At 46.8% G+C, this 24,447-nt stretch overlaps 1 protein-coding gene across 3 annotated transcripts in view; it reads left to right on the top strand.

The window, feature by feature from the left end:
• PRKDC (protein kinase, DNA-activated, catalytic subunit) overlaps nucleotides 1-24,447 on the top strand; it is a 2,754,228-nt gene that overhangs the window by 489,904 nt on the left and 2,239,877 nt on the right. For all 3 annotated transcript variants that reach the window (XM_085605657.1, XM_085605658.1, XM_085605659.1), the window contains 2 exons: nucleotides 6,988-7,140; nucleotides 19,619-19,726. In XM_085605657.1, coding sequence (XP_085461783.1) covers nucleotides 6,988-7,140; nucleotides 19,619-19,726 — 261 coding nt within the window. The remainder of the gene's footprint in view (nucleotides 1-6,987; nucleotides 7,141-19,618; nucleotides 19,727-24,447) is intronic.

The following is a 24,447-nucleotide window of genomic DNA, read 5'->3' on the forward strand; positions in this document are numbered from 1 at the left end:
ATGTCCTGGTAGTGAAAGACTCCAATTAGGCCATCTCTCCCATAGGATAACATTGAATTTGCCTCATTACATTTTATATGTGTAATTTCCAAATGGTAAGAGGTAATTGGTTCATGTTTGGTGTCTCTGGAATCCTAATTTAAAATCATAACTTATGGTAAAGTCTGATTTTAAATTACAGTTGTGAAAATGGCACTTTGCGAAAGTTGGAATTTTGTTGCCATAGCCATTTGGTGCCAGCAGCTTGTCTCTGGTCACATGACTGGCTGTAGTTGACAGTTGGGCTTGGTTTATTCCTCCTAGACAGGCACATGCAATGGAAGCTTAGGTGTGACTGGATATGCAGTTACTGGTAGGATTGGAGGGAGGAGCTGGGCCCAGCCTCACACCTGACTAGGCTGTGTGCTGTCTCCAGACAAAGGGCCTAACAACCCTCCATTGTCACTTCAGCCATCTTCGAGCCAGTGCAGGAAAGGCAGAGCACCTCAGAGGCATGCCTCTAGAAGCGTCTCCCACTTCAAAGACACTATTGTGTTTAATAGAAGGAACTTAGAAACCGCCACTTCAGTACATTTCTGGACCTATGGATACTCTACCAGGAAGGAGGACTGCTGTGCTTCTACAAGGACTGCCATTCTGCTGGACTACTGCTGTACAAGAAACTGCTACCTTGTTGTGCTGACCTGCTGCTGTCTTGCCTGGAGAAGAACTGGACCAAAAACTCAATCTTCAACCTAGGACCCTAGAGTGACTCAAAAGGCTAGTCTGCCGGCCTCCCTATCTGAGCCTTAGGGACATAACAGGCTCCCTAACAGCTCCGGGACTAGTCTTCAGCGAGTTCCTGACCTCCAAGAGGTGCCCCTCAGGCCCTGGACCCTTTATGTGGCTCCTGAGCTCTCAAATGCCAGCTTTTTGGCCCTTGCGACTGTGAAGTATCCCGTTCTCACCAGAACCGTCCCACTCGCACAGAAATTCATCGTGAGCCGCCACAAGCCCACCTCCTCACACATCAGCATCGTCAGCCCGCGGAGGACCGCCAATAGGAAGCTCCAGCCTGCCCATCCCCGGTGCCTGCCCTGCTCTTCTCACCACGCGGACTGTTGCCCGCAATGCTCTCCTTGCTCCTGGCAACCCTCTCCAACACAAATGGGACTCTTGACACAAAACATGAGTAGGTAAGCCTTCAGTGAGACTAATCTGGGACTGTGGCTGACCCATACTACATCGCTATCAGCCTGAACTTTTGACTTTGGCCCTGTCCAGCACCACCAGACATCCCCGGTTGACACTATATGCTTTTAGGTGCTATTTTTCAGTCTATTCTTTAAAAATTAATAACTCTGTTTCTACTAATTCTATTTTTGTCATTTTGGTCTTGTTTTATTTATTAAATTAAGCTCTATTGTTCTAACCTGGTGTGGGATCTTATTGTGTTGTTTTCACAGATTTATTGTTTGAGGTGTTGCATAAAACTTTACACATGGACTCTAAGTTGAGCCTGACTTCTATGTTAATTTGGGGTTTGCTTGTGCCTTACCCTGACTAGGATTGTGGTTGCTTCTTGACATACAAGCTGTACTGAAGAGAACTGTATTACTATTGTCTGTAACAGACACTAGTACAAAGTGTATATATAAAAATCAGAGCTGGTTACATTGATGATGTTGGTCTTACAAGATAGTAAAACTAATCCTCAATGCTTATACTTGCTTACTAAATTCCAGTGTTGTGTCCCTTATATGGGGGGTAGGACTAGGTGGGGTGGAAAGGAGCTTGAAACCATAAGCAAGGGTTCAAAGGGGGAAAGGTGTAAGGTATACATTTTATTTGCATAGTTGATTAAAACCGTTGCAAAAAGCCAACATATTCGAAAAGCAAAATAAATAGATATACTACATATTCCTTCATGGATGTTATGTTAAAAAATTTCTAACATTTTTTTTCCTGGTTAAATAGCTTTACAGTTAAGAAGTCTGTTTTCCATCAGCGTGCTGCAGGCAGCATTCCAGGCCGTCAGCTCATTTCCCTGCCCCTGTTTGAGGACCTTCTGACCTTGGCAGTTAACCCCTGATTTGAAGTACCTTCTGCTCCATGTGGCGTGTTCTCAGCTGCTGTGGAGTCCGACCACCTCGTGCATCCGAAATGAAGTTCTTTTAAGTGGGGGGAATTTATTTGCTGCGCCTTAGGGAATTGCTCATATATTTGCCACCTGGTTTCCTTAGATCAGTGTTTCCGGCATTTTACTTTCACACAGTCTCAGGTACTTCACTAAGCACCAGTTGAGTTGTGGATCATCGGGTGCAAAGCATGCCAGCAGAGCCCTTCTGGTACGAATCCCCCGCTGGTTAAAATGTCGCTTCAACAGTTGTTTCTGTTCCTTGAGGAGATTTTTACAGGAACACAGCAGATGCAGCAAATTTTCAGGAGCTGATCCGCATAAGCGGCACAAAGGACCCGCTTTCTCTCTTAGTCAGGGTGGGAGGTGTTTTGTACAGGGTAGCAGCCCCAGTCTGTACTTAATGAAGGCAATTTTTGTTTTTTTGCCGTAGCCCAGATTGAAGTAGGCTTGACTGTCCAGCTTTGTGTCTGACTTCAGAGTCATCCAGCCGTGGGCCCTTTTTGCCAATGCAGCTTTGTCCTCCAGCAAGGAAAGATGTTTGACTGTCTTCCACACTAGTTTTTTTAAAATGGTGGTAGTTGATGGTGTTTCCCAAAGCTGACATAGCCCCATCGTTTTTAAGCTGCTGTAGCGATGTTCTGCGGCAGGTGATTAGGCGTGTTGTTGTAACTCCTTCCATAGCTGTTCATTGAGTGTACCGTGAGGAGCTTTTCACACTCTCTCCCACGCAATGATGAAGTCCCCTTGTCCGGCAACTGTTTGTTTTTGAATGCCAAATTCAAGTCTGATTTGCGCAGGTGAGGTGTGTTTGGGCAGCCCAAAGATAACCCTGTGTACTGTTGTTACTGTGGCATCGAGTGTTTTAGCGTCTCTGCCTTTCTGGACCTCGCTGGCATAGGTAATTGTTGGCAGGATTATTGGCCCGGGCTACCTTGATCAAGGGAGAGATCGAGGGTCCCGTCAGTTTTGAGTTGAATGTTTTTAGCGTGGTAGCCAGTATTAGGCCTTTGCGCCTGATGCTATTCTTCTGTGCCAAAAAGCGTCCCCCTGCGCCCAGCTTTGCTCCCAGGTATTTATATTCCGCCATATCCTCGATTTTTGTTTCTCCCCAGAACCAGGCTCCAGCTTGTCTCCTTTTGTTCCTGATGATCATAGTTCCCATTTTATCCAGATTGATCGTCGGGTCATTTGCTTTGGAAAAGTCCCATGTTACGTTTAAAAGATGTTGTAGCCCTACTTTTGTTTTACTGATCAGGACTATATCGTCTGCATACAGAAGGCAAGATATCAGAATGTCTCCTAGTTTTGGGGCATGTGAATTACAACTGATCAAGAGCGGTACTAAGTCGACTATGTAAAGAGTCAGTGCCAAGACGCAACCCTGCTTCAAACCTTTGTCCGTAGGTGTACGTCTTGACAGGGAAGATCCATTGCCCAACTTCACCTGCAACCATGTATCTGTATGTAAGTTTGTCAGCAGGTTTAGTAAGGGCTGTGGCAGCCCCCATTTGTGCAGTTTGGACCATAATTTAGAGCGGTTAACGTGGTCAAAGGCGGCCTTGTAGTCAATGAAGCATAGGTATAGGGGTGACCGCAAAGCCTCAGCCTTAACCATGAGCATTGCCATGCTTAGGATGTTGGTTAATGCTCCGACTGATTTTACGAACCCATTCTGCTGCAGGGGTAATGCAGATTCTTCTGTGGCCCATGCCTGGAGGTCTTCTAGTAATGTGCCTGCGAAATATTTTGCCTCATTGTCTAGTAAAGCTACTAGGCGATAGTTTTGTGGTACTGACTTTCCACTGGATATATGGATTGGAGAAATGATTGCTCCTGTCCAGGAGCTAGGAAGAATGTTTAGCATCCTTATTCCACTAAACAGTGGTTCCAGAGCTTCAGCCCAGAATATTGCATCCTGTTTGTATAATGCTGGTGGAGTTCCATTTGGACCAGGAGCACCTTCCCTTCTTCCCTTACCCATCTGCCTTTTAATAGCTGTTACATGAGAGCTCTGAAGATTCTCTGTTGGTGAGCCGCCCCTTGTTTTCTCAGAGTTGTTGGTGTTTCTTCCAGCACAGTCCATGATTATCAATTGGCGATCTGTTTTTTTTGGAGCATTTAGGTCCTGTTCCCTAAATTCCGTACTTGTTTGGAAGTGGGATTTTAGGTATTTTACCCAATCTTCCTCTGCGATGTTCGAGGAGACGCCTTCGTGATTGTAATGAATGAGTTCTTTTATGGTGTTCCAGAATCTGGCACTATTGTTGTGTTTGACATCAGCAAATAATCTAACCCAGAATTCCTCCTCCATGTCTCTATTGACATTTCTTTAGTTTTTTCAAATCTGCCCCTTGACTCCGTAGCAGTTCTAATTGGGTTTTGTCATTGGGCGTGTGCCGGAGATGTCTTAATGATTGGTAGATGTGTTTTTTGGCGAGCTTGATTTCTTGCTTTGCAGTGTGTGATAAGGGTTTTGTGCCACTGAATCTTTGCTGGTTTGGAGGTTTGACTTTTGATTCATAAACTTCCATCGTTGAAAAATTTAGCCATTTCTCGACTTCCACTTCTCCTACTCTGGCAATAAAGTGCTGCTTTGCAATGTCCAGCATCTTGCTGTCAGTGGCAATCTTGAATTTTATTCTTTTTAAATTGATGGTAACGTCTTATCTATGTGAACACATGCAGCGTTCAAATGCTGGAATTATGGTTCTTAACTTTATTTCCTGCGGCCGGTGATCACTATCACCTTTGTTGCCCAAGCAAAATGATGCGATTCGATGGAATAGACATACAGAGACGAAGGTGTAATCCAAAATTGTGCTTGTTCTGAATGAACTGTGCGTAGTAACTGGAGGATTGTCTTCGACTGATCTGCCGTTTAAAGCCCTTAAGCTAAGGTGTTCCAGCTCCTCTTAGATTGATTGACCTGATTTAGTGTATTTGCCAGAGTATGCATGCTGAAGGGGGGCTCATCTAGGGCCTGAAGAAATATGATCACATCAGCCCTATCCTGATAGAATTTCATTTGCCCCCCTTGCTGGCTCACACCATTGTAAAATCCAGCTGCTTCATTTACAGAGCTATCACAACCAACATCCCTGCTTGTCTTGCTGACAAGCTCGCCATCTTTGGTGGGTCTCTGCTCACCAACAGTCAGGACACCATTAGTCTGCTGACTAAGAAGTGTAAAAAGAAAAAACAAAATAAGACTGCAGACCTTATCTATCTATGCGCACAAGATCTGGAATAACATCCACAAAATCGATCAGGACTGCCCCAACCCTGCTCCAGTTTAGGAAAGAGTTGAAGACTCGCCTCTTTAAAACGCACTACATTACAATGCATTAACCATGCTCCACTCAGGTCAATCTTCTTTTACTCATAGACTTTAAGCTACTCTTTGACAATGTATAGCGCTCTACTGCCTTTTGACTAGGTGTGTGCGGTAGAAATTCCATAATACATATATGGATATATATTCTTATTAAAATCAAATCATATTTACTGATTCCAGACCTGAAAATTGAGAGATTTAAATGTGATAATACTAGCAGCTGACTTTTTTAATGAAAGTTAGGACTCCGGACATCATGCCAATATAATGTGCTTTTTGGTCCCCAACTCCACACTCTTACATTGGAATGACAGAATGGATATTTAAGAAGAAGGCAGAAAACACTTTCAATTGTATCATTTCTTCTTGAAGGGGGGTAATTGAAATGAATATGGAACCCTAAGAGCAAATTATTTGCTTTTCAAGTAATAACATTTGAATAAGGGGGTTTAGATTTAAATTTCTGATCTGTTCTCTTCACTCAGCGACCCCTTACACAACAGAGACCAGCTCTGAATTACCCAAAGACTATTGAACTCAACACTTTGTTTTCATCCCCTTTTCCAAATATAAAAGGAATTGAGAGAAAAGACCATGAAGAAAGGAGAGGAAGAAGGCAATGGAAAAAGAATTAAAACAAAACGTTCCACTTAGCTAATCATTAACTAAAATAATTTAACTTTTCACAGGTCAAAATTGAAGGGAACTGTTATAGCACTTGAAAGGTTTTTCTTCATCAAGCTTTCTGTGGCTACCTGCAATTGTGTTGGTTCTTGGAAGATGTCTTGAGTTTCTTTGAGGCAGGCATCTTTTTAACTGGTTTGCAATGTTTATACATCTTTATTTTGGTAAATTTTACAATACGTAAATATCAACAACAGTGCAAAATGTCATACACATTTTAGATGCATCATTATAGAATATCGGCTATTGCCTAGATCGTATACAGCAGGATCGGTAAACATGAGTCCATCAACCCAAGAATCATACTAAGGCCAAATCCCAGAAGTAGACTCAAACATGTAATCCAATGTGATCAGTGTGCCAGACCTCCTGGCACTGTGTGGCAAGTCACAGTGGTGTTGTAGGTTGTCCTGGAGTGCCTGACTCAGTATTGGTGGGGTCAGTTATGCCATGGAAGAGTAAAGGAGTGCAATGGAGCCCAAATGTCCCTGGGCCTTCTTCATCTGTGGGATTGTGGAATAGTATGTGTAGATATGCAGTATGATGTGGTTGCTGCCTCAGACGCACACGATGCACAGTTTTGCCAATAATAATGCCAGGGATGTGATGCAGTAGATGTTCAACAAGGGCTTAAGTATGACAAATAAGAGCACTTTGTTTGTTTTTCATCATCATGTTGGGTTGCAAATGCCTTTGGTCTCTTTCTGGTTTTCTCAATCTCATGTCAATGAGCTTTCAAATTCTGTCACACATTGCACACACTTACATCCTGCTAAGCCTGAGCTTTTTTTGGACTGCTTCATTCTTAATAGCATATGTCTAATCATGATTCTTTTCAAATATTTTCAAGGTCGCTGCCTGTGAGCTTTTGCACAGCCTGGTTGTATACATGTTGGGTAAATCCACTCAGATACCGGACGGATGTACAGGTTCTCCACCAATGTACCAGCTTTACAAGCGTACCTTCCCTGTACTGCTTCATCTGGCGTGCGATGTGGATCAGGTAGATTACACTAATGATAAGACATTGATGAACATGGCTTAACCAGAGACCTTTGACATTGTGAATGCCTTTTGTGATGTAATGTAAGAAAGCAAGGGGGAGGTAGAGGAAAAAGGCAGAAGGTCTCGTCTTCCTAGTAAACGTACTGTTGTGTAAAAAATAAAAAAGCCCATTTGTCAGCTTGATCTGCCGCGGATTCATACTGGGGCTTCACTGAGCGCTGCAATAGCTCATCGGATCCTCACACACCCCAGAAACATTTTTGGCCAATTTCTTGCCCATGAGGGGTCCCTCACAGTCTCATGAGGTCAAGATACTGCTATCCTGCACCCTTATATCCTATTTACACGTAATCCCTCTCCTCCCTGGAACTGTGTCTCAATTGACAAAATGGCGGCCACCACTTTTCTCACAGGTTGCGGCCAGTCATTCACTGCATTACTGTTGGCGTGTGGATCCACAGCAGTGAATCTGCATTTCTAGATATACATGAATTTCTTTCTTTAATAACTACAAACTATTGAACAGATCCACACCAAATTATAAAAAGCACTCTTTCTGACCCAGGTCTAGCTCTCTGCCAAATTTGATGTAATCCTGTTCAGCGGTTTGGACTGCGGTCGTGTCTAAAGTCCCTATGGGGAAAATGTCTTTTTCTCTGCCTCCGCTTGACTAATCACCCGATAAACATTCCGTACAGCAGCTAATATGAGTGGCAAACTGGTTTTGAAAATTTTGTGAAGATTTTTCAAGGGGCACCAAAGTTATTAGCAAAACCTATGGAAACTAGGTCCTAACTAGAACTACCTACAGGTGTGTGTGTGTGTATATATATTTTAACTAAAAAAACAGAGGTTACAGGGACGTTGTAGTTCGGTTCAGATTTTACACACACAAAAGCATATAGATTCAGCAGTTCTAGTTAGCTCAAGTAACTATAACTCATGCCCGAAGGGAACTATAGCTCGCGCCCTCGCCGTGCACAGTTCTCTCATCAATAATTTCACTGCAAATGTAGCGGTGATATTATCAATGATGTCATGAGTAATGTAATATGTGGGGTAATTAGCAGTGCATGGCAAGAGCTCAAGTTATATTTACCTTGGGGCACAAGTTATAGTTACTTGAGAGAACTAGAACTGCTGACTTTCTATGGCTTTGTGTGTGTAAAATCTGAACCCATCTATAACGTCCCTATAACAAGGTTTTTTAGAGAATTTCTAAAGTTTTTGTAATTCTATTTCCTAACTATAACGTCTCGCTAACCTGGGTGTGTGAGTGGTTGTGTGTGTGTGTGTGTGTGTATGGTGGTAGGTGTGTGTGTGTGTGTGTGACTGGCTGTGTGGGTCTGTTAGTGGCTGTTTGGGTCTGTGACTGGATGTGTGAGTAGCTGTATGGATGAGTACATACGTGTGTCAGTGTCTCTGTGGGTCTGAGTGGGTGTGTGAGTGGTTTTGTGGGTCTTTGAGTGGGTGGGAGGTGCTGTATGGGTGTATCGGGGGTTTTCTGGGTCTCTGCGATGGTGTGTGTGAGTGGTTGAGTGTGTGTTTGTGTGGTGGATGTGTGTGTGTGTGTGTGTGTGTGACTGGCTGTGTGGGTCTGTTGGGACTGTTTGGGTCTGTGACCATATGTGTGAGTAACTGTATGGATGAGTACCTAGATGAGTGAGTGCCTCTGTGGGTCTCTGAGTGGGTGTGAGTGGGTGTGAGGGGCTGTATGGGTGTAGGAGTGGCTGTATGGGTGGTTTTCTGGGTCTCAGAGAGTGTGTGTGAGTGGTTATATGGGTGTGTGTGTGTGTATAAATGTGTGTGCTTGTGTGACTGGCTGTGTGGGATGAGTGAGTGTAAGTGGTGTTCTGGGTCTCTGAGTGTGTGTTTGGCTATATAAATGTGAGGGGTTGTGTGGGTGTGTGTATTTTTTTTAAATTTGGACTGGATCTGCTGATTCACTGCATATTCATGCAGGGAGCCACACAAAGTGCTGTGGTGGATCTGTGGATCTTCACGCCCCCCCCACCCCCTAAGAAAACATTTTTGGACAATGTCTTGCACCAAGGTGTTCCTCCCTCACAGATCCTTCTATCAGTCCTATGGGGTCAGTATTACCTCTTTACTGACCTCTTCCATCCTTTTTACTCTTTATTCCGCCCCCCACCCCACCCACCTACCAGGAACAGTGCCCCGGTTTACTAAATGGCAACCTCAACATTTCTATCAGGTTGCGACCAGCCAACACGGAATTGCTGTTGGCATGTGGATCTGCTGATCCCCTGCGGTGGATCCGTGTCTCTAGATATACTTAAATCTTTTTTTTTTTTTAATAACTCAAACTACTGAACAGATTTACATCAAATTACAAAAAGAACTGTCCCCAAGATCTATGTTTCTGCCATATTTGGTGTATTTTCGTTAAGTGGTTCAGACTGCAGTCTTATCTAAAATCCCGATTGGAAATGGCATGGAGAAAACTTGTTTTTGGACCCCCTTTTTTTCTGCCTCATTGGACGAATCACCTTGAAACTTTCTAGACAGCAGCTGGAGTGTGTGGCTGTTAGAACTGGGGGTCTCTAGTTGGCAGAGGTAGGTACCTTTGACCAAATAGGGACCCTTGCTTCTAAGTTTAGGGAAAGGGGATTACGCTACTTAATAACCCTTGCTCACCCCCTTGGTAGCTTGGCACGAGCAGACAGGCTTATCTCAGAGGCAGTGTGTTAAACATTTGTGAACACATACAGCAATACAGTAAAAACACTACAGATGGACACCGCACAGGTTTTATAAAAATAAGTATTCTTTATATAGACTTAACACAAGACCACAAACGACAAAAATCCACAATGCTGTACTAAAAATGGACTTAATGATGGTAGAATTAACTTAGTTCAAGTTGATGGTAAATGCGACACAGTTCTCACAAAAGTACCTGGATGCGTAACGCAAAATAAACCAAAGGCTCGCAGCGTTGGAGATGCGTCGGTTCCTTGCTTCGGGGGAGACTATGCATCGTACCTCAATGCTTGCGCAGAGTAGGGGATGCGTCTTGATCCCTACCGGAGAGGAGGTGATGCGTAGATTCAAGTACTGTGGCCCGGTTGCTATGCGGCAAGATGGCGCCTCGATGCGACAATCCGGTGCGATAAGATGGTGCCCTTGATGCGACGGTGTGAAGATGATGTGTACACGCCCTAGCAGCCTTGCGGCGAACTCAGTACTTTGGAGCCGCGACAGGCCCTGCGACACGCTTCCCGGTGATGCGACGGCAACCCTCACGGTGGTGACACGCTTCTCCGGTGATGCTACGGCAGACAGCTGCGATGAAGACACGCTTCTCGGGAGATGCGGCGGCGGCACACTTCTCCGGCGATGCGACGACTACAGCTGCGGCGGCGACACGCTTCTTCTAGTTGCGTCGCGCTTCCAGCTCCCAGCGAAACGCAGGCTTCTGCAGATAGAATTCCCAGCAAGGAAATTCAGAGGGGAGCTGGTGGTGAAGTCTTTTGTCCCTGAGACTTCAGAAGGAGGCAAGCACAAGTTCAAGCCCTTGGAGTAATATTATGCAGGATGAGGAAAGTCCTTTGAAAGTTCCTTCTCCTCTCCTTGGCACTGAAGACACAACTGTAGGCCAACACAGCACACTGGCAGGGGGGCAGTACAACTCCTACAGCTTCCTTTGGTTCTTCTCCTTAGCAGAGGTTTGTCTTGTTGTTCCAGAAGTGATCTAAAGTCTTGGGGTCTGGGTCCCCTTATTTATACTACTTTTCTCTTTGTTCTCTGAATGCAGAGAGGCCTTTGCCTAGTCCAAACCAGTTCTGGTCAGTCCTGGAGCACTTTGTTTACATGACTCCTTCTTTCCTTTCACAGTGCAGGCCAGGGACATCAGACGCACCACAGGAGGTGGAGCCAGATTTGGGGAGGGAAGGCACAGCCCTATTCAGGTCCCAGGTGCAGCTCCTCCCACCCATCTAACTGCAGATCTCTCTATTCAGCCCTATGCTGACTCACCCTCTCTCCTGGAATCCCCCAGCCACTCACAAAACCAGACACACAATACACAACCTAGCAGAGGCAGGCTTGGACAGTTAAGCAAGAAAATACCTACTTTCTAAAAGTGGCATTTTCAAACACCGAATGTTAAAACCAACTTCACTAGAATATGTATTTTATCATTTCAAGTTCAGACATACTAAACTCGAATTTCTACCTAGTTCCCTGAGTCAGTTAGGATTATAAGATGTAATAATCAAACTGCCCATTCTGGCCTATGGGGAACAGGTAGCCTTGCAATAGTGAAAAAAACGAAAATGGCTGTAAATCACTATTAGGACATGCCACACACACCAGGGCATGTCCTACCTTATACTTACAATGCACCCTGCCCTTGGGCCTACCATAGGGGTGTCTGATATGAAGAAAAGGGAAGGTTTGGGGACTGGCAAGTGGGTGCACTTGCCCAGTCAATAGGGCAGTACTAGACTGTCCACAGGCTTCTGCAATGACAGGCCTGAGACACACTTTACAAGCTGCTTCTGTGCGTGGCACAACCAGTGCCGCAAGCCCACCAGCAGCATTTGATTTACAAGTGATGGGCACACATGGTGCACTGTACTAGGGTCTGACAAGTAAAGCAAATAATCCAATCATGGAGTCACTAATCAATACATCAATTTAACATAAGGAGCACTTGCACTGTGGCACTGAATAGCAGTGGCAAAGTGCCCAAAGCATCTAAACCAGCAAAACATTTAAAAAAACAGAGGAGGCAATCAGAAAAAATGGAAGGGAGACTCACACCAATGGTACCAGGTCTAACGGTGGCAAACTATGTTTGAAAATGTTGTGAAGATTCGTCAAACAGGGCCAAAGTTAATAACAAAACAAAAAATGTAATATATATATAATCTAATATAATATATATGTGAGACCTGGTTTTGTCGGTTTGTTACCTTCTGTAGGCCAAGTTATGGCCTGCAAGATAAAAAGTTTGCTAAATATTTAGCAATTTCCCTTCAAAATTAGAGGTCTTTTAACCCAGACTTACTCAGAAGGATTTTCTATCAACAACCCCTATCCGTTTTTGTCAACAGATCTTTGTCATGTCATATTGATTTGTATAGCGCACTAATCACCTGAGAGTATTGAGGCGCTGTTTGCTAGGCTTTGCAGGCTGGAAGACATAATATGATTTTGTGGGGAATAGGGTTACTGTTCTCATACTCATGTGCCCCAGTTCATTTCATAATAATCATGCTGGCAATGTGTATTTCATCAGGGGACTTAAACAAGGTTGTCTATTAGCTTCCTCATTAAGTAGCAGATCTAATTGTTTGTTCTTAAGATAAGTGGTGTGTACTCTAAAGTTGTTAGTTTTCATATTCCAGCAAATTTCTTACATGGACTGCATTTACCCCTGAGCCACACTGCAGTGGGTTTGCAGCATTTGTTGAAGGGCTTGCAAATTTATGGTTATTATAATGCCTTCACGCTCAAAAAGCACGCTAATGAAATTTGGCAGGCCCATCTGATATTACATTCACCCAAAAGCTGCAATGGCAACAACTATTAAACTCCAAAAGGTGTATAGCTAAATCAATTCTGGGCGGTTTGATATAATTTAGTTAATCAATGGGCAACTGACTTGTGTCCTCCCTTTTGATTACATACATCACCAAAGTAATTACATTTCTACTATATAGCATTGAAATGTGGGCCCAAAAAAGTTTGAAAGGCAACAACTTGCTGGGTGCTTCCTCCTTAAAAAATGAACACATGTAGACTCATCCAAGTCATTTATCATGCATTTGCTCCCTGCTCTGCAAAGATCTGATTGATTCGTTATATGATGTTATTAGCTGATATACAAACTGCAAATTGGAGATTTTGCCATCTGTGCACTGGAATTAGCAGGTGCTGTAAGTAGGGCACAAGTCGTTGACCTTTGCAACTTGCTGAATGATTCCCACACAACCTGGGTCAGATTTTAAATTAGTCTGAAAATGCAGTCTGTGGTCCAAATGAAGACCAATCAGATCTAGCTTGAAATGTTTCTAACTCTTGCTTATGATCCCTCGGTGATTCTCAGATGTTACTGGAATATTGCACTTTTACCAATTTATCCAGAACTAAAAAGCTTGTACACTTTTATTTATAAATCAATTCCCTCTTCTCGATGTTACAGGAAATAAGAAGAGTTTTGGGGACTAATCTGTCATGTGGGCTATGTTACTCAAAGACTTTTGCTAAGTTTTTAGTACTTTATCAGGTGTTGTCAGTAGCATTTTTGCACCATTTTCTGAGCTGTCAGCTGTAATGTTTCATTATATTGCAACACATAAATGCAATAAGTGACTATATAGTACTTGGTTATATGCCCTCCTGATACTATTTCAACATGATTCTGCATAGGTTGTTAAATTGAATACCTGAAAAAAAACATGTCAGTTATAGACTCCTTACCTTAGAATTACCCACAGGCGTCAGACTGGATCCGGAAAGATTTTTCGTTGGCAGTACCTCTGCGTGTCAGAATGTGGCATCAGTCGACTCCGCGTTCGTCGTTGTGGTCGCTGGGATGACGTTGCGGCAGCTACTTAGACGCCACCCTCGCACGCTGACGTCAGTTTTCTTTTTCCGTGCCAGCCAGCACAGATCCGGGAAGAGCGGTACCCTAGTCATTTTTTGACTTCGTTTTTCTCTACTTTTTTTGGTCTTGTTTCAAGTCTCCGACTCCGAACAGGTGCACGAGGGATACCCAGTTTAAAGGCCTGCGGTTCCTGTACCCGATTGATGTCGGTGGTCGATCTGCACCGCGTGTGCCCCTTTTGCGTGGAGCGCGACCATGAGCCCAAGTCGTGCTTCGACTGTCAGTTGTTGACCCCAAAGGCTTTGCGGGCCCGGTCTCGAAAGCTGCTTGAACGACAGTCGGCTCCGCGCCGTTTGAGGTCCCGGTCGAGGAGTCACCATCATTCCGGCTTGAAGTCTTCGCAATCTGGGTCGGGTAAGCCGAAGAATAAGAAGAAGTCAAAGAAGCATAGTCGCTCTTCGCCTTCTCCTAGTCGGTCGGCCAATCTGACGATGCCACTCCCGCGGCTCCGCACGCGGAGCTCGAAGGGTCGATTTTGAGCTTCCCTCCCTTTCTGGGACCCGGAGCCACCCCTGCCCAGCTTCATACGTTCTACGATGCGATGCATGTCATCTTTGGGCAGACCAACCCCGCTGGCACGCCTTCGGGCCCCGCGGACTCGGTTGGGGGGCCTAGGTCTTCGCTGCTGGCGGCTCCGGCCCCAGAGGCCCCCCTTGCATCCAGGCATGGATCCGGATCGGCACCACTACCGTGCTCGATGCCCATCGCTCCCCTGGCCGGCGTCGACCTCCGCATCCTTCTCGACGTGGACACGGAGCCGGACTGTCATCGTCCGAAGCCGGATCCGGCACTGGGTGGGGTTTTCATGCCTCTGTTCACTCCTGGGGCCCCTTTCCAACAACAATGGCACCCAGAGGAAGATGAGGAGGACTAGGAGGGGTCAGGTGACACTTTAACTGACCAGCTTGATACTGAGCAGGACTGGAGAGAGGAACTGGGGGATACCAGTGGTCTTGACACTTCACCCGACCTTGACATGTTGTCTCCTCCTACCGTGGCTACGGAAGAGGGAGTGTCATACGCTGTGGTGTTGCGTAGGGCGGCCGAGCCTCTCAACCTCGAGCTTCCTACTGTGGCTGTCAGGACTAACCGCCTGACTGATGTGCCTCAACCGGCAGCGAGCTTTTCGGAGCCCCTGCTTCTGTTTAATGAGGTCCTCACTGACGTCCTTTTGGGCACGTGGGCCAGGCCCAACACGGGTGCTCCCGTGGACAGGATGATTACCCGACGCCACCGCCTGTCTCCGGGCGACCCCACTTTCCTCTCCCAACACCCCCACCCCGAAGAGCTTGGTGGTCCAAGCCTACTTCTCCAAAAGAGCCTTCCCTACCGCTCCACCGAAAAGGGAATCCAAGAAGCTGGACCATCTTGGCAAGAAATGTTTTTCTTCCGCCAGCTTAGAACTGCGGTCCGTAAACAGCGCATGTCTCTTGGGCTGTTATTCGCACTCAGTGTGGGATACGGTGGCGCAAGTGCTGCCGAGGAGGCCCGGGCAGTGCTCTACCCGGCTGTCGCCGCCGGGAGAGATGCAACTAAGTTTACGATCCGTTGTGGGCTGAGCACGGCCGACTCTCTGGGCAGGACCATTTCAACGTCGGTAGCGCTTCGCTGCTACGCCTGGATGAGGTCCACTGGCAGTTAAGGGGATGTCCAGAATACCTTGATGGACATTCCTTTTGATGGCCGTCGTCTTTTTGGCGACAAAGCAGACAACGCCCTAGAGCGCTTCAAGGGCTCACGGGCTACGGCCAAGTCCTTGGGCCTCTCCTCCCGTCCGGCGCAGTCTGCTTTTCGCCCTTTCGTGGCTACAGAAGGGGTACCCTGCTACGTCCCATCCAGGGCCACAGGCCACAGCAAGTTACCCAACCATCGCTGCCGGTGACTGGGAAACAACCAGCGAGGTTCCGGGGGCCAGTGGGCGGGCCAATCCACCAGCCCCCTCTCTGCAGCGGCCTCCAAACCCTCCTAGTCCAACCTTTCAGGCCCATCAAACGCCGGTGGGCGGCAGGATTCGCCATCACCTCCCCCACTGGTGCACCATCACTTCGGACAGGTCGGTTTTGCAAATAGTCCGTAGGGGTTACTCCCTCCCCTTCGAGACTACCCCTCCAGCCATGCCACCACGATACCACCGTATGTCGGAGGATCATCTGGCCTTTCTCCAGCAGGAAGTTACGGCTCTCTTGGCCAAGGGAGCCATTGAGCGCGTTCCTGTCCAAGAAGTAGGTCGTGGTTGTTACTCCCACTACTTTCTGGTTCCCAAGAAGGACAAGGGCCTGCGTCCTATCTTGGACCTCAGTGACATCAATTGCTTCCTCCGGAAGGAGAAGTTCAAAATGTTGACGCTTGCTGAGGTCTTGTTTGCCCTGGACCCGCAAAACTGGATGGTAGCATTGGACTTGCAGGACGCTTATTTTCACATCCCTGTCCTGCCGGCCCACCGGCGTTAACTGCGGTTCACTGTGGCCCACGAGCACTTTCAGTTCACCGTGCTCCCCTTTGGCCTTACCAACGCTCCTCAGGTGTTCACGAAAGTGATGGCGGTGGTCGCAGCTCATCTGCGCAGATCAGGGGTTTCAGTCTTCCCCTATCTCGACGACTGGTTGTTGAAGGCGGGCTCACCCCAGGCAGTCGTCTCCCACCTCCAGACTATGGCTGACCTCCTGCATATGCTGGGGTTCTCCATCAATGTGCCGAAGTCGCACCTGATTCCCCCTCAGAAGCTCCTCTTCTTCGGAGCGGTTCTGGACACGACGCAGTTTCGGGTCTATCCTCCCGAACAGCGAGTCGGGGCTATTCGATCTTTCAGCCTCTGTCTAAGGTTTCGGTCAGAATGACCCTGAGGCTGCTGGGCCTCATGTCCTCCTGCATCCTGCTGATCGATCATGCCAGGTGGCAAATGCGGGCTCTGCAGTGGGACCTGAAGTTCCAGTGGGCGCAGCATCAGGGGAATCTGTCCGATTGCATCCAGATCTCGGAGGGCACTGCTCGACAACTGCAGTGGTGGCTTACGAACCAGGATTGGGTCAATGGCAGATCCCTCTCCCTTCCCCAACCAGACCACACTGTGGTGACCTATGCCTCCCTTCTGGGAAGGGGCGGCCATATGGTAGAGGCGAAGATCAGAGGCCTCTGGTCTCCGGCAGAGTCCGGGCCTCACATCAACCTTCTGGAGCTCCAGGCGATCCGTCTTGCAATGAAGGCATTCTTTCCCTCTGTCCGGGAAAGAGTAGTGCAGGTGTTCACGGACAACACCACCGCCATGTGGTAATGCAACAAACAGGGCAGGGTGGGGTCGTGGACCTTATGTCAGGAGGCCTTCTGCCTCTGGTCATGGCTGGAACTTAAAGGCATTTCCTTGGTGGTTCAACACCTGGGAGGTTCTCTGAACGCCAGGGCAGACGAACTCGGCTGCAGGTGCATGATGGATCACGAATGGCGTCTTAACTCGGAGGTGGTGCAAGGTCTCTTTCAACAGTGGGGAGAGCCATGGTTAGATTTGTTCGCCACCGAAGAGAACGCTCAATGTCAGCAGTTCTGCCTGTTGGAATTTCCAAGGCGGCACTCGCTCGGCGACGCTTTTTGTCGCAAGTGGAGTTGCTGTCTGTTGTACGCCTTTCCGCCTATACCACTTCTGCCCAGAGTGCTGAAGAAGATCAGGCGTGACCGGGCCCAAGTCATTCTTGTGGCTCCGGATTGGGCACGAAGAGTCTGATATCCCGAGCTGCTCAACATGGCCATCGATCCTCAGATCAGACTGCCTCTTTGGGAGGATCTTCTGTCACAGCAGCAGGGGATAGTCCTCCACCCGAACCTGTTGAGTCTCTACCTCCTTGCATGGAGATTGAGTGGCAGCAGTTGACGTCTTTCGACCTGCCTCCTGAAATTTATGACGTAATCTTGGCAGCCAGGTGCCCCTCCACAAAGACGGTATACGCCTGCAGGTGGAACAAATTTGTGGCATGGTGCTCAGCAAAGTCTGTGGATCCCCTTTTTGCCCCTCTTTCTGAAGTACTCTTGTACCTTCTCTCTTTAGCCCAGCAGGGCTCTGCTCTGGGCACTATCAAGGGCTACCTTTCTGCCTTCTCTGCTTTCCTTCGGCTGCCAGATCTGCCATCTCTTTTCAAGTCCCCAGTAGCTAACCGTTTCTTGAAAGGCTTAACACATCTTTTTCCTCCAATTCTATTCATTATGCCTCAATGGGACTTGAATCTTGTGCTAACTTATTTAATGTGCGCTGCCTTTGAGCCGCTTCATAACTGTCCTTTACGTCTCTTAACTCTTAAAACTGCTTTACTGGTAGCCATCACTTCCGCTAGACGGGTCAGTGAGCTCCAGGCCCTTTCTTTCAAACCTCCTTTCTTGTCTGTTCATCCGGACAAGGTGGTTCTCAAGACCCGTCCAGCCTTTCTTCCTAAGGTGGTCACTGCCTTCCACATCGGGCAGACCATTACTTTGCCCACCTTCTTTCCGCCTCCGCATCCTTCAAAGGAGGAAGAGAGGCTCCACCGTCTGGACCCAAAGTGTGCGCTCTCCTTCTATCTGGATCACATAAAATGGTTCCGGTGGATGATCAACTTTTTGTTGGCTACGTGGGTGCAAAGAATGGTCATGTCGTACACAAACGCACCATTTTTCGATGGGTTGTGTTGTGTATTGAGGCTTGTTACTCTCTGGCTGAAAAGGAGCCTCCAGTCGGGCTACGCGCTCACTCCACCAGGGTGGCGGCAGCCACTACTGCCTTGGGAAGGGGAGTGCCTCTGAATGACATCTGTGGGGCGGCTACGTGGGCGTCGCTGCACATGTTCACCAAACACTACTGCCTGGACAGCCAAGTCTGGAGAAACGGCTTCTTTGGCCGTTCTGTTCTCCAGGACTTTCTGGTGTGATCTTGGCTCGCAGACCCACCACCGAGGTTGGTATTGTTGGGGTATCTATTCTAAGGTAAGGAATCTATAACTAACGTGTTTCTTTCAGATGCAGAAGTTACTTACCTTTGGTAACGATATATCTGTAAGAAACATTAGTTAGTCATAGATTTCTTACTGCCCACCCATCCTCCCCGTTCTGCGGGCTGATTTCTAGGGTTAAGGACATCCTTTCAGGGCCCTAGTTTTGTGAACCAATGGTCAGTGTCTTGTATGGCTCTGCGTTTCTGTTGCGGAAAGTCGTATACAGAACTGACGTCCGCGCGCGAGAGCCTCCAGCAAATGATCTGTGGGGAAGTAGCTGCCACAACGTCGTCCCGGTGACTACGACGACGAACGCGTAGCCGACCGGCGCCACCTTCCGACGTGCAGAAGTACTGCTGACGAAAAATCTTTCCAGATCCAGTCTGACACCTGGGGGTAATTCTAAGGTAAGGAATCTTTAACTAACTAATGTTTCTTACAGATATATCGTTACCGAAGGTAAGTAACTTGTGCTATAGAGCTTAGAGGAGTTTGTTAATTTCTCGTAACATATTTATCTCTAATCAATGATCTATATCTCTCTATATAATCTCTTTGCCACAAGGCTTTCTGGGATGCTGTTGGCACTGATCTGAGGACTCAGCAGATGTAACGCTTAAAAAGATCTCTGCTGATTTTTGTGTTACATTATTGTCATGTCTCATTATGGTTTTGCTCCCACCATCTTTTCATTAGATTAATGTCTGAGGCCAGCCTCAGTGTGGCTACATTAAATACGCTATTAAATTTACGATTCCTTGCACAGTTACCACATAGTGGCAGAAAGCTGAAGAATCACCAAAACCCATACAGCCTCTTATTATAGAAAAAGTTGCTAGAGGTTTTAGAATGCAGAAATTAATGTTTATTCTGCTTTCGTTTTTTAGGTAACAAGACAGTTGTATGAGCCCCTTATCATGGGGCTTATTCATTGGTTTACCAACAATAAAAAGTTTGAAAGTCAGGACACAGTTGCATTGCTAGAAGCTGTTTTGGTAAGTTTTAATTAAAAAGAGCACTGAGCAATTTTCATCTCCATGTTTATATTCACATTCTGTGCATATGATGTGTGTGGTAAAACACATGCAAATTACCTCTTTTCATTGTGAATGCTTGTCTGTTTGTGAACGTTTCTACAACTTGCTTGGGTATATGTATTCAGTGTGTGCAGTATGCTCTATTTTTAGTACTTCTCCATTTAATTAATATCCTAGCCAATACCTCCCGTCTGCACTGGTGGTACCACATTGGACCATAGTACTGAATTTCTCTTCTTTGTCACACGCCAACAGCTGGTTTGTATTCTTCCGTGGTCAGCTAGGATGTGCTCAGAGAACCAACGTTTTTTAAAATTTATTGATTGCATTTCAAAAATAGCAATTGTATAAAAATGTCCGTACATTGACTGTAACAATAGACTTATCTAACTCTGTGCTGTGTTGCCCATAATGAAATTCCAAAAACATTGGTTGCACACACTGTGTATTGCAGTCTTTCAAGACTAGTTGCTTGTTACTATTGGCCTTTCCCCTGATCTCCTCTCCATCTCTGGGGCTGTACAGAACTTACTCTGGAGGCTGCTCTAGAAATATATGATAATGTAAAGTCCCCTTCTCTAAATCCTCAAAATACGGCAGAGTGAGTATATGCTCATCTATACATGAAAAATGTAAGCAGCCGGTCCCCCACTTTAATCAGAACATACTTTTTACTAAATGACTTTCTCAATTGTTTAATGAATGACCTTTTTGAGGTCTAATTTTTATCCATCTTTTAGCCTATTTCTCCAGAAATAGTTTTTCTTACACCCTTCCACTTTTTGCATGGACCTTCTGGAGTACAGTGCCATATCTTAAAAGCTTTATAGTCAATTGCTTCTGAGGTTACTGAATGCTCATTCATTACAATTAAAGTATTAATTTGAAGCTTCCCTTAATGATGCAGCAAGTGAAACATCCTTCAGGTATGTCTCCTGCATGTTCAATTAACTTTCAGTTCCATTTCAAAATTGACTGCATGTTATGTTCCATATAGGTACCCCAATATAAGCTCAGGTAGCAACCTAACCTTTCACATATATTCTCCCCTACCATTGCACTACATAACGGTTCTTAGGACTGACCTTTTACCTAGTTATGGTACTGCTTACAGGACATGGGGTTTCCCTGAAAACTAGCCTCATCCATTATGCATGAGGATTCTTGGAAACTCAGCAGGACTACCATCTCCTGCATATTAACTATGTATAAGGGTCATTCCTTCCGTCATCCTAAGTCTGACATCACACAGCAAGGTAGAACCCCTGTGGGTACCACTTTGGGTATATAAACACCATATCTTTGCTGAGGAAGGGAGAGGAGAAAAGGACTTCCATGCTGACACACTGACGCGAGACGCTGAGGTTCCTGCACGCAGGCACTCCAGCTTGCAGTGGTCTGACATCCCTCGCGGGGTGTCCATCTCGAGACCAAGATAGGGTCCCACAGTCTCTCATTTAATTTAATTGGGTTGACTTTATCCTGGAGGGATTCTTGGCTTTCACCCACATACATGCTAAGTACACTTAGGTACATCTAGTTAGGGTCGCATCATAGGAGTATGCATTTTACTGTCATGTATTTTGTATGCTTGTCTGTATTCCTTGTTTTAGCACAATGGTAGAAATCTACAATCCTTTTAATCTGTTAGTGCTTATAATCATTTATATCTGTTACTGTCTAGTTGTTTCAGCACACCTATTTTACACTAGAATGACGCTGGTTCAATAAATGCTTATTGAAAACTGTCCCCACCGTTTATTCTGTGCATCTCTGAGACAAAGTGTGCATGAGTGACTGAGCGACAAGTAGCACTGTTTCCACGATCCCAGATGGGATAGGGTTGTCATGTTCGCTAGTTGCCAAGATCTGTTCTCTCCTTGGTAAGAGGGGTTTCTAGTGGCACTGTGAGCTAGCATCGATACAGGCTAACATTCTTGGTGGTGTGTCTAAAATCAGTCGCAAGCCTCAGCTACCAGAATAACTTGCCCCTTGCAATCTGACACTGTAAGGAATATCAGAATGATGCAATATCTCATCTGGGCTGCCTATGTTTAATAACAGTAAATTGTTTGTAAGTAGGAAAAATGCTTTTAGAAATGTAGAAGAGACGAAGAACACTTATGATACTGCTACCCATAGTGTGTGTTTTCTTCTGATGTCCGCCTACTACAAGGATTGCAAGCTCTTGAATCTGTAATTACTTCTAAGAGCTGCAATGTGTTGTAAGCAATATACAGAGGTTTTCTTCAGTTTTTTGGTTCACCAGCAGACCATGGATCTTTCAATGCTCCTTCCGTTACTACATGTTGGAGCTTTTTGTGAGTAACAGAAAGCTACAACAGGAGCTGGATGTGCAACAGTCACCCATCATTTGAAGTTTAATGGGAGCAAAACCATGATTCTTTGAGATCTTTTCCTTTCTTAGATCTTTTGTTTTGGTCTACACATTGGATCCTATGCCAACTCCTGTAACTTTGATTTAAAAAAATTATTAATAACTATGGTAGTGAAACTTGACTCAACCTTCTCGTTAAGTAAGCAGGTTAGGCCAGTGATGAACTCTTGCTTGTTTTATCTTTGAAAGCTGAAGAAACATTTAGCCTTATTCTCTTGTTTGCTGAAGGTGTTGATCCTGAACACAATTATATCCGCTCAGGTGCATTATTGCAACATGATTTATCTTGGCCTTCCTCACTATTTGATCCATAAATTATAATCAGTGCAAAATTATGCTGTAAGGTTGGCACTGGCCCTAAAAGTTAGAGACCTTTTTGCCCAGACCTTGGTCTCCCCTCATTGGCTCCCGATCAAGGAGCGTAGTGATTTTAATTTGTTATGCCTTGTGACTAAAGCAGTTTATTTATCAAGTCGTTCTTTTCTTGGAAATAGATTTATGTGATATCATCCTACACAGTCTTCGGGATCTAGTTATTAACCTTTGTTAATGCTCCCTCAGTTTCAGCGCTCAGAGGTAAAGCTATTTCTTTGTCTGCAGCTCAGAAATGGAACAAACTATCTGAGCACATCAGGAAAGAGTCTAACCTGCTGAGGTTCAGGAAAAGCCTGAGGACCTGTCTGTGCCTTTCACTTTGTCTGGAGCTATTGTAATGTCTAATCTTGTTTGAGTTCCAGTATTTCCCAGTAGGAGGTTATAGTTTGCACTTTACAAATACTATAAATAACTAAAGATAACAGTTTCCTAATATTTACAATTTAATGTATCTGATAGAGACTACTAGCCGCAGATTCCTTAACGCAAAATTATCCCCAGGCGTGAGACTGGACGCGGAAAACTTTCTTGCCCAGCATCTCTGCGCGCTGGGGGGCGGCACGATGCGACTCCGTCCCGACATCCTCCGCAGGCGTGACGTCAGCGAGGTCACATAAGCCCCACCCCAGCGCGCTGACGTCAGTTTTCTTCTTTTCCGCGTGCAACGCGGATCCTGATCGTGTTCCCGGCCTATTTTCAGGCCTTCTTTTTACACTTTGCGTTTTCTTGAGAACAGTGTGCGAATGCCTTCAGGCTTCAAGACGTGCTCATCTTGCACGCGCCAGATGGCGGCGGACCCTCACTCCATTTGTATGTGGTGTTTGGGGGAGCACCACGACTCCACGGACTGCGAGGCTTGTCAGCAGATGAGGCCGAAGTCCCGGCGGGAGCGCCGGATGAAACTCTTCTCCGCCCGCATGTCCAGGTCGGCGGCGTAGCGTCCGTCCCCCGCGGAAGGGTTCAAGAACCGCCGCTTCCGTCTCAGACATCTCACACTAAGAGACATCTCAGACAGGTGAGCGACGCAAGGGCGTCGCTCACCTGTTGGCAAGTGTCGCAGTTTGTCCCCGAGGCCCGGTCCCCGCCCTGTGGGGGGCGCAGGTTCTCTACGGGTTGTGAGGCCCGCACGTTGCCACCCTACCCGCCATTCCCCGGTACGGGGGTGACCAGAGCCCAAATGGAGGCCTATGTGGCGGCCTTGCAGGCCTCTTTGGCTCTTTCTCCTCACCCTCATCTTCCTGGGACGTCTGCGGATCCCTTGCCATGTGCGGGGCCTTCTGTGGCGTCGCCAGCGGCTCTGGCGCCGACAGGTTTGGCTTCAGATTCTGGGGATGTGGTGTTGTCGGGGTGCTGCCCTACGAGGTTCCCTCCTTCGGACCACGGCACCTCTGCCTCGCCGCAACCCCCCGTGGGGGTCCCTGTGGTGTCACGGGAGGTTGCCGGGGCTCGTCCTCGAGTCCCCCTCGGTCTTCTGGGCAGGCAGCGTCCTTGTCCGAGGCCGATCTGACACCGCTCAGGCGCTGGCGGGTGCTGGCCCTGGCGGCACCGCAGGGGCTGGCTAGGGGCCGGGGAGTGTCCCCGGCCCCCCTCGTCTCTCCCCACAGGCGGCTGCCTCGTCGGAGGTCGAGTTGGCGCCTTTTCGGCGCCGTTCTTAGTCCGTCCCGGCTCCAACCTCGTTCTCCCGCTGCGCAAGTCATGGCAGAGGTCGTCTCGGCGTCCCCTTCGGCGCCGGTCGACGTTGAGCTGACGCCGGTGGCGGATTCCACGTCGCCGTGCCGATGCCAGGTCGTTGATTCATCGGCGGACTCCCCCCGCTTCTCCAGAGGTTCGGCAACTGTTTTCTGTTTCTTCTTCTCTGAGACGGAACACTGCGTTGTGGCCTTTTCTCCGGCGTCTTCCAAGGACG

This window comes from Triturus cristatus, chromosome 5_1 (assembly GCF_964204655.1).
Source record: "Triturus cristatus chromosome 5_1, aTriCri1.1, whole genome shotgun sequence".
NCBI classification, from domain to species: Eukaryota; Metazoa; Chordata; class Amphibia; order Caudata; family Salamandridae; genus Triturus; species Triturus cristatus.